At 42.0% G+C, this 15,018-nt stretch overlaps 1 protein-coding gene across 2 annotated transcripts in view; it reads left to right on the forward strand.

Moving 5' to 3' along the window:
* LOC137414232 (tripartite motif-containing protein 14-like) overlaps positions 1-15,018 on the forward strand; it is a 48,495-nt gene that overhangs the window by 32,375 nt on the left and 1,102 nt on the right. The window contains exons 3-8 of one of the 2 annotated variants that reach the window (XM_068099716.2): positions 238-530; positions 2,263-2,358; positions 4,824-5,057; positions 6,495-6,517; positions 9,706-9,833; positions 9,958-10,017. In XM_068099716.2, the coding sequence (XP_067955817.2) occupies positions 238-530; positions 2,263-2,358; positions 4,824-5,057; positions 6,495-6,517; positions 9,706-9,833; positions 9,958-10,017 (834 nt within the window). The remainder of the gene's footprint in view (positions 1-237; positions 531-2,262; positions 2,359-4,823; positions 5,058-6,494; positions 6,518-9,705; positions 9,834-9,957; positions 10,018-15,018) is intronic. The other variant, XM_078769985.1, reaches the window with a different exon arrangement.

Raw genomic sequence — 15,018 nt, forward strand, 5'->3', positions numbered from 1 at the left:
ATATGTTTATTAGAGACTTTTACCATTAGTGAGAGGACTTTCTTTCTCATTCTCACTTCTGACCTTTCTTGTTGACATATTGAGCATATGCTAATATTATAAGATTTACCCTTTTTAGACTGATGACGTATCACATTTTAGAAAGCAAGTGAAATGCAAGTCGACTTATGAATGTGTAATTACTACCTGTAGCTATTCATGAATCATTCAACTTTTCTGTCTGATTTCCCATTTCAGGAAGCACCCATATATGCTGTGAGATGTGTGACCAAGAAGCAGCCAAGCTGTGCGCAGCCTGTGAGATCCTATGCTGTGAGCAACACCTAAAATCCCATCGACAGAAATGGCACAAACTGGTGGAGCTGGGAATAGAAGTGGAGGAGCTCATTTGTACTGACCACAGGAAGCCAATGGAGTTATATTGCATGGATGATTGGAGATTGATGTGCCCAATCTGTATAATACAACAACTTGGGCAACATGACAATCACAAGGTTGTTAATGTGGAGTCTGCTCAAGCTGAGCTAAAGGTATGTGTTGTATTGATAATATTTTATATGTACGGCAGTGGGCTTGTAGATTGGTCTGAATTTGTTTACTTCCTGATTAGCAATTCTCTATTTCTGATTTTCTTCCTACGTCATGGCGGCGGTGGATTCTAGAAAATCTCTGTCTGTGCCTGTCACTCTGAAAAGGATCGCCAAACTAAACACCTACGTGTCTATTTCCATGAGCAACCACTGCAAGAGGTTCAATACCTTGAACTTCAAGGTCTAGCCATCAGAAAGGACCTCTTCTGGGTCGCTCATAGCTGGTCTCCAAAGCCAGCCATAAACTGGGGATCCTCTATCCATCTATCGTTTCCTTTCGAAACAAGAACTACTCGTAGTCTACTAGGTCCTTACCTGTCACCCACTCTTCTCTCTCCCCTTATTTCCCCTTCTCCCTATTCTTCTCACTATTCATCTTGCTCTCTTCTCACCTTCATTGTTACCCCCTCCCCTCGTCCATTATTCTCCCCCTCCCTGGCCTCTCCTCCCTGATTGTCCCTTCCCCTGCCCCCCGCCCTCTTCTCCCTTATACAGCGAGATTCAAGTTTTGGTTGCAGTTGGTGAGCTACTCTACTGTTCTAGATATTTCTATAATAATTAAGTTTTGTCTGAAACAATAATGTAAACGGTTTTGATGGCAGGCTCCGCATGCTGATACGTGGCTGAGGTCGCTGTGGGCTACTTCTGTGTAGTTGCTGTCATCTATCGTGGATCTGGGAGTCTGTTCCCAAAACAAAGGAAATGGGCAATCCATTTTTGGAAGAGTCCAAGACTGACCTGCTAATATTTGACACGAAAGATGTCATGGAGGAAAAAGTTACAGACATGCTGAACAATGACCTCACGAGAGGCATTCGTCAATTTGAAAATTTCAGAGAGCATATGCAGAACTTCTGATCCCCTATGAAAAGAAACAACTTTACCTTGTTTGAGACGAGCAAAGTCAAACAGAAGAGCAAAGAGAACACGTTGAAACAAGTTTGCAACTTGTTCTCAAACTTGTTCATTTCATTTCAAACTCGCCAAGTAGACCTGGATGAGTTTTTCCAGTACAAAAACCAGGCATTTCCAGCATCTGTCATCCCAAAATGCTCAATTTGGATTCAGTCTGGCTGACCGTGATGCCATTCGGTCGTTACTTATCCAATCTCAACCAAACTTGACAAAGAGACTGAGGGTCACACGATGGAGGTTGTAGCGATTTAACTCCCCCCCTCAACCCCTCCACAAGGGGGTTTTCCCCACCAAGGGGGTTGCATGTTGAGGTGTATATCTGTGTTAAGATAGCTTTATCGTGGCGTTTTTCCAAAGCCGCTTCTAAGAACAAAAGGAATAACAATGCTAATGATAATAGCATAATATTAATGTTATTACAAAACAATATTAATACTAATAATATCCCCTCTCCCCAAGAGGAATTTCCTTCTTGAACAAACGCCATGTTAACAACGTCTATAAATAGCTTATCGTGGTGTTTTCTTGGGAGCAACACCTATGGGCCTTTTCTGGTATAGCTGTCGAATGAAATAAAAAGAGATGTTTTTCAAATTTGAAATGATAAATTCCCACAGGAACCTCACTGTGCTCATTCTCACAAATAATGAAATATATGTTGTTATAACTTATAAATGTATGCAATGTCTTCCTTGTCATGTCAGCACAGAGTTGCACAATACTTCACACACGTCTCTTGCTTCTTTGTTCCGTGCAGGGCATTTTGGCTGAAAAGCTTCCGCAAATATCGATGACTATACAAAGCCTTGAGTCGCAACTACAGCAGATTCAGCAGGAGGAAGAGCAGTCACAGGTAGGAAGCATCAAGAAAAAGTTATTACAAAGAAAGGAAATTGGCTTTTTTGTATTCAGGTTTGAAGCCCCTGATAGAGCTCAAGCCTAGAACAGAAGAGCGACTAGCAGTGAAAAGTGGGGAAACACACCCACAGCAGGGTAGACAGACACAACAGGAAGATATTTGGTGGAATCAATGGTTAAGGAAAATAATTGAGAGAGCTGTTGTTGTTGTTTTGCCCCGGACAGTTCTCTTGAGCAAGCCCTCGGCACGGAGACAGCCGATCGATCTCGCAAGGGCGGCCCAGAGATCTCCCACATCCAGGATGGTGTACCCCCGCCTTCACAAAGTCAGGGCCACAACTGAGGTAGAGATAGAGAGGGAGAGAAAGGGCCGGTCCGATCGGCTCTCCGACTGTGACCGCGCTGCCCTGACGAATCCGGGCAACCGGGAATAATGGGGAAGATTTGGCCCCCAGATTGCGTTAGGGGGTACAACCACCACGAAGAGGCGTCCCCGACAGTTGTAGAATGCGAGAGTAAAGAGGGAGAGTGAGGAATGAGCGGAGTGAACTGGTTTGATACAATGTCAAACAAGTAACGGGCTGAACAAATGTGAAGGAAAAACTGTGGATGATATAGCAATGGAATAAAAATAATGAGTAGAGAGAGGGGGTGGGGGTTGAAAACACAATAACCTGAAAAGGGAAGCGGTGGGCTCGAGGAGGGTTAATGAGGGTAGAAAAGATCACAAGTATGGATGGGATGAGGTGGGGCGGAGTGGTTAGCCTGATGAGGAAGTGAACAGCCTTTGATGTAAGGATGGGATCGAACAAACTGAGAAGGTTTGTTCTACAGGTGAGAGAAAGAAGGATTAAATGAGTAGAGGATTTGTTTGTTAAAAGGAGAATGTTCTGCCTTGTGCTAGTATGTTAAACAAATTCTACATCTCTTGAGCATCTTAAGTCACGTCTATCCATATTCTCACACTCACCGCCAACTGCTAACACAGGGTCATTTTATTGCATGAATGGTTTTTGATCTTTAATTATTTTGTAAAAATTCCACTTTGTCATTATGGGGTATTTTGTGTAGAGGAGTGACAAAAAATGTCAGTTTAATCCATTTTAAATTCAGGCTGTGTCACAAGAAAATGTGAAAAAAGTCAAGGGGTGTGAATACTTTCTGAAGACACTGTTATATACATTCTATTATCAAATTGTATGATTTAAAGCTCTCAACATCATTGGCATCTCCGCCGATGAGGCCGAATCACAAGGTTGCTTTCGCTTCACAAACAGGGGGGGGGGGGGGGTATAGCCTCTCTATTTTTTCTATCTACCTCTTTTATACTTCCTTACTTTGTTCTATCAGTCCCCCGAGCCTCTCCAGCGCCTCTAAATTAAGCAAGCTTTTTTCTGTAACCTCCTCCTACTTAAACTCTCAAAAATCCAGGCTTAACTGCTTATCCTCCACTGTGATGTTCCTCTATATTTTGTACTGTCTTTGAATCTCACTCTCTCCGGGGCTTCAAGCTGGTAGCACCATCTCACGTAATCCCCCATCGCTACCCATGAACTTTTCTTTGTCAATGAACCCTACCAATCCCATATTTTGGGTTTATTTTCCTCTTCTCTCTTCCTGTTTGCCTTTTCCAATCTGTCACCTTGCTCTTCCATCAAAGCCTCAATTTTGAAACTACCATTGGGGTTTTTCTCTTTTTTTTTACTGCCAATTTCAGCTGTATGTCAGAGCCGGCTGGGACTTTTGGAATGATATTTTGCATCAATAATTGATGGAAATAAAAAGTATGCATGGTTGACACCATTTTTTGCCCTTGACCTAATTTTAGGGCCATGACCCTATTGTAGGCATTTTTACATTTTTCACCAAACCTCGACCAAGGTTTGTCTGATCAGAAGGATATTGCCCTCTCTAGATAGCCTCGAGCAAGGTGCGTATTTGCTGAATTTACAGCATGCTCCACCGGGTTAAAGGTCAAGGTCAAATGGCACTCTGAAATTTATTTATGTCATCGTTCAATTTTCCCAAAGTGGAATCTCAGAGCGCTTGGCATTCCAAAATGTTCTTGCATCATAGTAGTAGGCCTGCACTGAAGTTGTGCACCTGACATTTGATTCATGTGCTTGACCTACTTTTTACGGATTGTGACCTAATTAACAAACAAACATTTTTGATCATAACTTGAATAATTGTCCTCGGATTTTTATGATGTTAAGTTTTATGGATAGATTTGTAGATGGGGCCACATTTTCTTTATTTACTCTCTATCCCTAAATGTTGAAGGTCAAGGTCATATGGTGGTCAGAAAAAATATAGCCATCATTGGATCATGTGCCAGGGGTAGGTGGCGGGCGATCGCTTTGTGATCACGGATATCCAGTAAATTGTACTCTTTCTTCGTTTTCATATTTTCTCTGAGTGTTTATTCTTTTGAATAATTAAATCGATCGTTCCTCCCAGCTCTCAGATAGTGTTGTGAACGACATGCTGGAGGGGAAGAGAAGAGAGTGGTGCCACCTTGTGAATGAATCTGTGGATGTGATGAAGAGTCACATCAACAAAAAGCAAAATGAGAAGCTTTCTCTGCTTGCGAGGCAGAGAGAGAAACTGGAGCAGCAGATGAAGTCTCTACTTCAAGCACAATCAACTCTGAAAACAGCAATCCAGAAGTTGGAAGGCATTTCTTTTCTTCAGGTGTTGTTTATTGTAAATATATTACAAAAGTCGTCAGGTTTTGTTCATGATGGTCTCTTATACTCGTGTCCCAAACATATGTTCTTCGCTTCATCTAAGGTCTGCAGAACCTGGAGTTTATGAATTTTTGGGATAAGTTTCACATTTCCTTATGCTATACATTTGATTCTTTTTTTTTTATTGTGAGTAGTGTGAGGTGGTAGAATCTTAACATGCAAGCAATTTAGCTAATACACGACTTTCCAAATAACATATGAATGATAAATGAGGCTTTTTGGGCAAGTGCTGTGTGCGTTTAAACACATTCGGTTATGCTCGCCAGATGCTTTTAACCTGCCGTTACTAGCGCAAAATCTGTGGTTCAAATCGAGTTTTAAACATAATTTTGAGTATTTAAACGAAAGAGTGGCAATTTCAGAATGGTTATCCATGATTGTTCTGTTCCGGAATGCAAATCGGATTCATGGAAATATAGGAATACGAGAAATATCCGAAGATTAGAGGTGTCGGGATTATAACATTTCCTACTAGCTGGATTACTACATTTCCTACATTTCCTCCTACTAAGTACATTCGATCGTCGGCTGTAGATAAAATGCACACTAGCGCACACACACCGATGTTTCAACTTTTACCAATAGATGCAAAAATCTAGTATAATTTCTATTGTGGCCCCAGAACCAAACAAAATATATTGAAAACAGCCCTCACAGCTCCCATTGCTCCCAACTCCCAACATGATGAATAGTAAATGTCATAATTTTAAACACTTACCCTGTGCATTCACAAGCCCCAGTTATGTCCTTTGCATTGGTGTTCAGAAGCATCTAATCCAAATGCACAGTCCATTCACTGGTAGCGACCTGTTGGGGGTGGGGAGGGGGGGTTGTGTAACACACACGTCCCTCCACTCGGGTCTTCCACCGACCCACATGGTCAGTAGTTTGCAGTATGAGCAGGTGCCCATTCGACGAGCTGAGGACGTTTTCCAAATATTACGTTGTGCAGACTGCAGAGGCATAGCTAGCCCTTTCTCTCAGGTACTTTTTCAAGTGTGTTCGACTTCTTTCAGAAGCTTTGTGAGCGATTTCAGGTAACAATCCTTATCCTGGACCCACAATATATTTAATTTTGCCCCAAATTCTGCAGCTTCCTGTGCTTTCCGCGCATACACAGAGGATTTTTTGGTGCATTGCGTCATTTTGAAAGTTCCACATTGCAGATATACACTGCTCCTGAATGAGCCAATGCAGTGCGTTTGAATACTGCTCAAGATGTTTTTTTGCCTAATGGGAATGTTCTGTATAGCTTGCAAGGTGAATATTTACTTTACTCTTCACTTAGTAAATTTACAAAGACTTGATTTATTCAAATTAAGAATTAAAAATTCATGCATTCAGAAATCTTATGCTAATCCTTTGTTTTCTGCCTTTTCAGGGATGCAGTGATCTACAAAAAAGGTTTGACTCATTTGGTGTGAAACATTTTTAGGCACACTGTGATATCTTGGCCTTATCTTTTAAGAATTTAGGATATTTTAAATTGCTATCTTTTACGAGTTTTCCCCTTCACAAAAATGAAATTCACAAGAATGTCTCACTTAGTTCTCGATGTTTTTTGTTCCAATTGCACGAGTGTACTAAGACAGCTAGATTAAAATAACCTTTGTGTCCTTCAACTTCCAGTGACGGATCCCCTAAACTAAATCCCCCACAACTATTGGGGACGTCTCTACATGGTGTTTGTACCCCCAATGCAAGTCGGGGGCCAAATCTTCCCCATTCTTCCCTGCTGCCCGGATTTGTCAGGGCAGTGCGGTCACGGTCAGATTACCGATCGGTCCCCATGGACAGGCCCTTTCTCTCTTTTCTCTTTTCTCCCCTCTCCTCTCCTCATCTTCTCCTCTTCTCTTCTCTTCTCCTCTTCTCCTCCTCTTCCCCTCTTCCCCTCTTCTTTCTCCTCTGCTCTTCTCCTCTTCTCTTCTTCTCTTCCCCTCCTCTCTTCTCCTCCTCTCTTCTACTCTCTTCTCCTCCTCTCTTCTTCTCCTCACTCCTCTCCTCTCTTCTCCTCTCTCCTCTCCTCTCTCTAACTCTGTCATGGCCCTGACTTTGTGAAGGCCTCGAGTACGTACAGGCACGTACACCATCCTAGATGTGGGGGATCTCTGGATTGCTGCTGGGAGCAGGCTGCCTCCGTGTCACGGGCTTGTTCGAGAGAACTGTCTGGGGCTATACAACAACAACAACAACAACAACAACAACAACAACTAGAGGCATAAATAGGCCAGAGTGGTTGTGTAGTCAGATAAGGGAGTGCTTTAAGAAGAAGAAGCATAAAACGTTAATTAGGTACAAAATAATGGGATGGGAGAGCCACACTCATGGAATTATAGGAGGTTTTTTTTTTGTTGTTGTTGTTGTTTTCATCAAGTTTCATTGGAGTACAAATCGGACGTGGATCAGCTTTGCATTTTCAGATGCTTTCTCGTTGTTGTTTTTCATTGCATTCCTTTCATGCCACTCAACTACTTGTTCCTCTCATGTTCAAATGTTTGTCTGCCTGCTCCTATTTTACCACTGTCAGCCTGTAAAACCTTTAAGCTTCTCCACAAACTCAAGACTTCCAAATGCAGATTGATGCAGAAATAAAACTATATGGTATTCATAGAACACTGTCGTGTGACTCCCCTGTGTGGTGAACACCGCAGGGTGCCACAGATGACCAAAGGAGCTTAACACTCCGAGGCGTTCAAAATATATAGCTATATAGCAGAGAATATGCGTGTGGGGGGGGGGGGGGTGAGGCAGCAAGCGGGGGAGAAGCCGAAGAGCTTCATGGATCCCACCTGCAGTCTTAAACCTGCAATAAATCAACTCAAACCGAAACGGAATTAAAATGTACAAATAAACAGGTTTAATGAAAGAAATGCCGGTAACAAAGAAAATGCATGATAAACTAAATTCCTAATTGGAGCGCTCCCACATACAGACTCGAATACAAACAATGGGATAAAATAACTGAAAATAAATACGTGTTATTTAGTGGGCACTTAGCTCAAATCGGCTGGTGTATCTCGTCAGGAATCGTCAAAGATCGTCTGAGGCCTTGGCGGGAACCGCACCTCTGCCACGCAGCTCCTGGGCGGGAAAAAAAACCAGGCCTCCATGCACAGTTCGCTCTTCCAGCCTCGCTTATTTCGTCGTCCTCGCGCGGGACACCGCAGCCCTCGGTCACGGCTCTTCCTCCTCACAACCACTAGCAAGATGTCCTCCTCACGACCACCAGCAAGATCTCGGAACATGGCCATACGCGATGTATCCTCTTTGCGCAAGAATGCAAAATGCGACCATTCACCGCCAGATCCCAAAACAAGAAGAACCAAAAGGACGTCGATGCTGAGAGAGATAAAATGTCGATGCCGAGAGACACCAAAATGCAACCGTTCGCTATCGGATCCAGAATCAGAAGAAGCGAGAAAACAAAATGTCTTCCGTTCCACCTCTTTTGTACACGCGGCTCTGACGTCATCCGTGCCTGCTTCACCAATCCCATAGTCCCTTCTTACCAGTCCTCTGTGCCAATCAAATCCCTGTCCAACCACTGCTCTTCGGGCGTGTCTACACGGAGCTTTTGTGCCTCTGCGCTCACCAAGTCGGTGTTATCAGCCGAAGTGCTTGATGCCTGCTTTCTGGTTGGTTTTTAATTAGTGTGGTTAATGGCCGATTTCTGGCTAGTCTGTTCGTGCGGTGTCATAACAACAAAGGAAAAGATTTAAAAAGAGCAATTACAAACAGGGAATTAATTACCCATAATCCCTCGCAAATTAACAAGCCCCACCCCTCTGATGGGGACGAAGATACAAGCTTAACCCGACGGCCGACATCCGGTCTACACAAATTCCCTACTTATGATACATCGAGGTTTCTTCTTCTTCATGACAGTCAGAGCACACTGCCTATGCAATCTTCCTGGACTAAGGTATCCCTACCCCCTACAAACGTAACAATACTTACCCTGCGCAGTCAACTTGGTGTGAGTGATACAATATGGCTGCCAGATCACGTAACCGATGATATCATAAGTTTACATTCTCCAATATAATTGTTGCATAGATCACACTCAATAAATTTCAAACTGATGGGACTAAGCGGTGCACTTGTTGAATTATGACATCATAATCAAAGCACCAATGACGTCATCGTTAACAACCCTTATTCCCCTTGCGGAGTCCTTTACAATGAGCCATGTGTCAATTTTTTTCCATGCTGCAGTTTCGGAGATATAGAGGTGCAACATTTTTCCAAGATGGCGTCCATACCACATGACCAATGACATCATAATTATTACTAAAAAAATCTACAGGAGGAGGCGCTCCTATGGTGCAAATTTTCGTGTCAATCGGACCAACTTTGACGAGAAAATGAATTTTGAAAATGCAGACACGTACGTACGTACTCACGTAACCAATCCCTTAACCCCGCTTTTTGCTTCGCGAGCGCAGGATAATAAATTCGATACATTTTCCATATTTACCACTCTTTAACAGAAAACTTGTATTTGATATGGGAAAAAGTATTATTTTACCATCATTCTCTCCTTCCCAAACTGCTGCCCTTCTTGATGTGTTGCTTTTCTTTTTCATTCCAAGGGTCATGTCCATATCAGACTTTAAAGTCATAAAGAGAGCGACACCCACAGTGCTGGATTTCTCGAAGGAGGAGAAGAACCTGGACTTAATCATCGAGTTCAATAAGAACTTACTGAAAAAGATAGAGAGTGAGTGACACATTTACAATAACTTTTATGAAGAAAATATTAACGGAAGACAAAATGTGACCAACAGAGGAAGTAATTTTTGGGACGGCTTGTAATTTTTGTTCTTCTTTTCGCATTTCCACAGGAGAGCCAGTGGAGCAGCGAGAATTGGCTACTCTGGATCACAACAGCATGCAGATTCTTTGTAAGTGAAGGGAAATTCAGAGGAAACATGATTATCATAAAAATTCGATCATAATGTTCTTGGATGGTTATTTTCTCCATTTTTTAAAGATGTTTTAATATTATTCGAACCCTTCACTTACAAACCCTTCACTTCACTTACGAACCCTTCACTTACATTTTTAACGTTTTTGTTTTTTTTGTTTTTTTTGCCTTTTCAATTTTTATTTTCTATTTCCCTCTTATATTGTTTCACTCTTTTGCTTATTTCCTTTCCACCTCAATTTGCTTTCTTATGAAGTTTATTGCTTTTTGTCTTTCCTCGACTCTGATCTATCCGATATGACTCTCAAACAATTAATTTATTTATACGACTTTTACAATCTTTATTTTATTTAAATTTAATTCAATACTTTATCACTACTAGGGCATGCCCGTACTATATATATATCTAAAAGTATATCCCCCCCCCCCCCCCCTCTATTTACATGCAATGGTTTGGTCCAAAGCTAACGGCTTGCGAGTACGGTGACAATCCCCCCCCCTCTATTTACATGAAATGGTTTGGTCCAAAGCTAACGGCTAGCGGAGTTTGGTAAAGAAATCGCCATAGCGTGCACAAATGCGCAGGAAAGCGAAAGAATCGCAAATTAGTTTTAATTAGTTGTAAAACATAGTTTAACGCCAACATAGCGGCAACATAGTTTGCCAACGTGAAATAAATGAATACGCTCTCAAATGTGCCAAAAAAAAAAAAAAACGCTACCCGTACGCTCTACCCCGCCCGTACGCCCGTAAACAAAAAAAACAACGCTCTTCGCTTCCGCCCTTCGCTCTGACTGAATTGGGAGAAATAATGCGCATAAGAAATCGAGAAATTATTATTTTCTCCGGAAGAAATCGAATTACGTACCGTAATGGCGCACGCGCTGGGCTCAGCATCAGCTCGCTCTCACATCGGCCACGCCTACGCAATAACGCGTTCTGTGATTGGATGCCGGAAGTGCAGTCCTCACTGTCCGGAAGGTCGTATATCGCAGTTACGATGAATCGCAAATTAGTTTTTATTAGTTTTAAAACATAGTTTAACGGCAACATAGTTTGCAAACGTGAAATAAATGAATACGCTCTCAAATGTGCCATCCGAGGCAGAGTGTGTCCGCCACGTTCGGCACACGCGATAGCTCGCTGCTCTCTGATTGGTTGAATCGTTTTTTGGACATAGCTCGGTAAGTAATTGTCCGATTAATATGAAACCTTGAAAAGGCACATCCTCGGGTCCCCAGCAATATACCTGGCAAGTTTCAAGTATATCGGACCGGTAGTTGTCGAGAAACAGCAGTCACAGACATACAAACAAACAAACAAACGTACAAACAAACATACACACAGAGATTACTGGAATTATAGATAGATTGTATACAAATCGCCTGCAATGATACTTCCAAAAATCTCCAGTTTTGCAGGACTTCAATTTTAATAAAGTTTTAAATTAATGGGGTACATTGTGAAAGAGTGGTATGAGGACTGCTACTGGACTACTTCAATGGCACTAAACTTTCGGATTTTAAAAACTATTTTTAAATCCACCATCTCTTCTTATCTTCCCCCATCCAAAACCTTGATCTTTTCTACCTCCGTTAATTCACCCCAGATGCACTTTTCTGAAATACCGACTTCTTTCCTGGAAGTTCTAGCAGTGTCCATGTTTCCAAATAATTTTTAGCTCCCCCACCCCTTCCCATGCCTCCTTCCCCCAAGCCCTTTCCCTCCCACAGATCTCCCGATGTCCCTGCTCTCCATCTTGTCTCCCGCTCCCTTTATCATATGTTTTATGTTTTATGTGTCAGTTTGTCTTTTGTGTGATCAATGTTAGCTCTTACACGAGTCTCGATCTTGTATACAAAAAATATACATATTAAAATCATTATTTTATTCAAATTGAAATAACACTGCATGGGGTATCGTGTTCAATTAACTCTAGTTACATTTTCAAATGGATGACCAAATACTGCATTGGAATCATCAGAAGGAACCCGAATAAGCAAAGATGGAGTCATCAGGAGGAACCTGGACAGGATTGGGGTTTCAGCCGCTACTCCATGACTCTCAAACCCATCCAGGTGCAGCCAATGTGAAACTTATAGAAAACTTTCCGCAAGAATTCACCTCTTCTTAGACAGATAGATAAAAAGAAATAAAGAAAAATAATTTTAATGAATAAAGAGAAATGTGAAAAAAGTAGAAAGAAGTGTGAAAGGAACAAAGAGCAAAGATGTCAGGAAGAACCCAGATGGATACATTTCAGCAGTTACTCACCAGGCTCAAATACAGTAACAGGTACGAGCGACCAGAGGTCCATGTTATTAGAAGCGGTCTTGGAAAAATGCCATGATAAGCTATCTATACACCTTAACACAGATTTCGTCCATGGTAGAAGAGCCCCTTGTGACAGGGGGAAATGAAGTAACTACAACCTTCAACATGTGACCCTTAATCCTCTTGTCAAGTTTGGTTGAGATTGGATAAGTAACGACCGAATGTATTGGGGTCAGACAGACAGACAGACACCAAATCGCATATTTTAGTATGGTTGTCTTGCTGTGTCCATCATCTTATCCTCCACACTTAAATTGTTCGATTGTACTGCCCCTCATTAGCTCATTTCAAGCTTATTACCCTCGCAGGAGGAGAGGGTATTGCATTTGAATCCGTTTGTTACTTGCCGGAAAATTTTTTCCGGCAAGTATGTTGATCTGTTCGTTTGTTACTTGCCGGAAAAATTTTCCGGCAAGTATGTTGATCTGTTCGTTTGTTTGTCTGTCTGTTTCTGTCTGTCTGTCTGTCTGTCTGTCTGTCTGTCTGTTTGCAGCACTGCGTCTACACCGTTGCACGTAGAATCGCCAAACTTTGCACACATATTGGTCTTGCCCTGGAATAGACTGTGCCCAATTGATGACGTCATCGGTGACGTGGTTCGGCCGCCATCTTGGAAAAACCGAAAAACTTTGCACCTCTATATCTCCGAAAGTACTGAACAGAAAAAATTGAGACATGGCTCATTGTAAAGAACTCTCCATGGGGAATAAAATATGTAAATGATGACGTCATCAGTCACGTGGTTCGGTCGCCATCTTGGAAAAACGGCAAAACGTTGCGCCACTATATCTCCAAAAGTGCTGAACAGAAAAAATTGAGACATGGCTCATTGTAAAGAACTCTCCATGGGGAATAAAATATGTTAATGATGACGTCATGTGTCACGTGGTCGGCCGCCATCTTGGAAAAACGGCAAAACTTTGCACCACTATATCTCCAAAAGTGCTGAACAGAAAAAATTGAGACATGGCTCATTGTAAAGAACTCTCCATGGGGAATAAAATATGTTAATGATGACGTCATCAGTCACGTGGTCGGCCGCCATCGTGGAAAAACGGCAAAACTTTGCACCACGAAATCTCCAAAAGTCCTGAACAGAAAAAATTGAGACATGGCTCATTGTAAAGAACTCTCCATGGGGAATAAAATATGTTAATGATGACGTCATCAGTCACGTGGTTCGGCCGCCATCTTGGAAAAACCGAAAAACTCTGCACCTCCACATCTCCAAAAGTCCTGAATAGAAAAAATTGAGGCATGGCTCATTGTAAAGAACTCTCCATGGGGAATAAAATATGTTAATGATGACGTCATCGGTCACGTGGTTCGGCCGCCATATTTGTCCTAAATGGCGGATAAAAAAGTACATTCCGGCAAGTCCTCGGTCTCTGACCGATTTTTCATCTGTCTGTCTGTCTGTCTGTCTGTTTGTCTGTTTGTCTGTTTGCAGCACTGCGTCTACACCGTTGCACGGAAAATCGCCAAACTTTGCACACATATTCGTCTTGCCCTGGAATAGACTGTGCCCAATTTATGACGTCATCGGTCACGTGTTTCGGCGGCCATCTTGGAAAAACCGAAATAATTTGCACCGCTATATCTCCGAAAGTACTGAACAGAAAAAATTGAGACATGGCTCATTGTGAAGAACTCTCCATGGGGAATAAAATGTGTTAATGATGACGTCATCAGTCACGTGGTCGGCCGCCATCTTGGAAAAACGGCAAAACTTTGCACCTCCATATCTCTGAAAGTACTGAATAGAAAAAATTGAGACATGGCTCATTGTAAAGAACTCTCCATGGGGAATAAAATATGTGATTGATGACGTCATCAGTCACGTGGTCGGCCGCCATCTTGGAAAAACCGAAAAACTCTGCACCTCCACATCTCCAAAAGTCCTGAATAGAAAAAATTGAGGTATGGCTCATTGTAAAGAACTCTCCATGGGGAATAAAATATGTTAATGATGACGTCATCGGTCACGTGGTTCGGCCGCCATATTTGTCCTAAATGGCCGATAAAAAAGTACATTCCGGCAAGTCCTCGGTCTCTGACCGATTTTTCATCTGTTTGTCTGTCTGTTTGTTTGTCTATTTGTCCGCACAGAATAAATATGATTTTCTCGGCAACCGTTTGTCCGATTGACAGGAAATTTCCACCATAGGTGCAACTCCACCTGTATAATTTTTTTATGATAATTATGATGTCATAGGTCACGTGGTATGGGCGCCATCTTGGAAAAACGGAAAAACTTTCCACCTCTATATCTCCAAAAGCGCTGCATAGAAACAATTGAGACATGGCTCATTGTAAAGCACTCTCCATGGGGAATAAAATATGTTAATGATGATGTCATAGTGTCATCTCCATTATGTGTCATCTACGTGTTAATGTGTTATGTGTATGTCATCTCCATCTGTGTCTCCGTATGTGTCATTATGTGTCTCAGTGTCATCTCCATCTCCATTATGTCATCTCCATTATGACGTAATTCCACAAGTACAAAACTTCATCCGATGAAGATGAAATTTCTTGAGCATCATCTCGGGATAAATTGGTGGAGAAAAAAATAATGATGAAGATGTCATCGGTCACGTGGTTCGGCCGCCACATTTGTTTTTAACACAAAAGCCTTAAAAAC

Source organism: Myxine glutinosa, chromosome 1 (genome assembly GCF_964187855.1).
Source record: "Myxine glutinosa chromosome 1, kmMyxGlut1.1, whole genome shotgun sequence".
NCBI lineage: Eukaryota > Metazoa > Chordata > Myxini > Myxiniformes > Myxinidae > Myxine > Myxine glutinosa.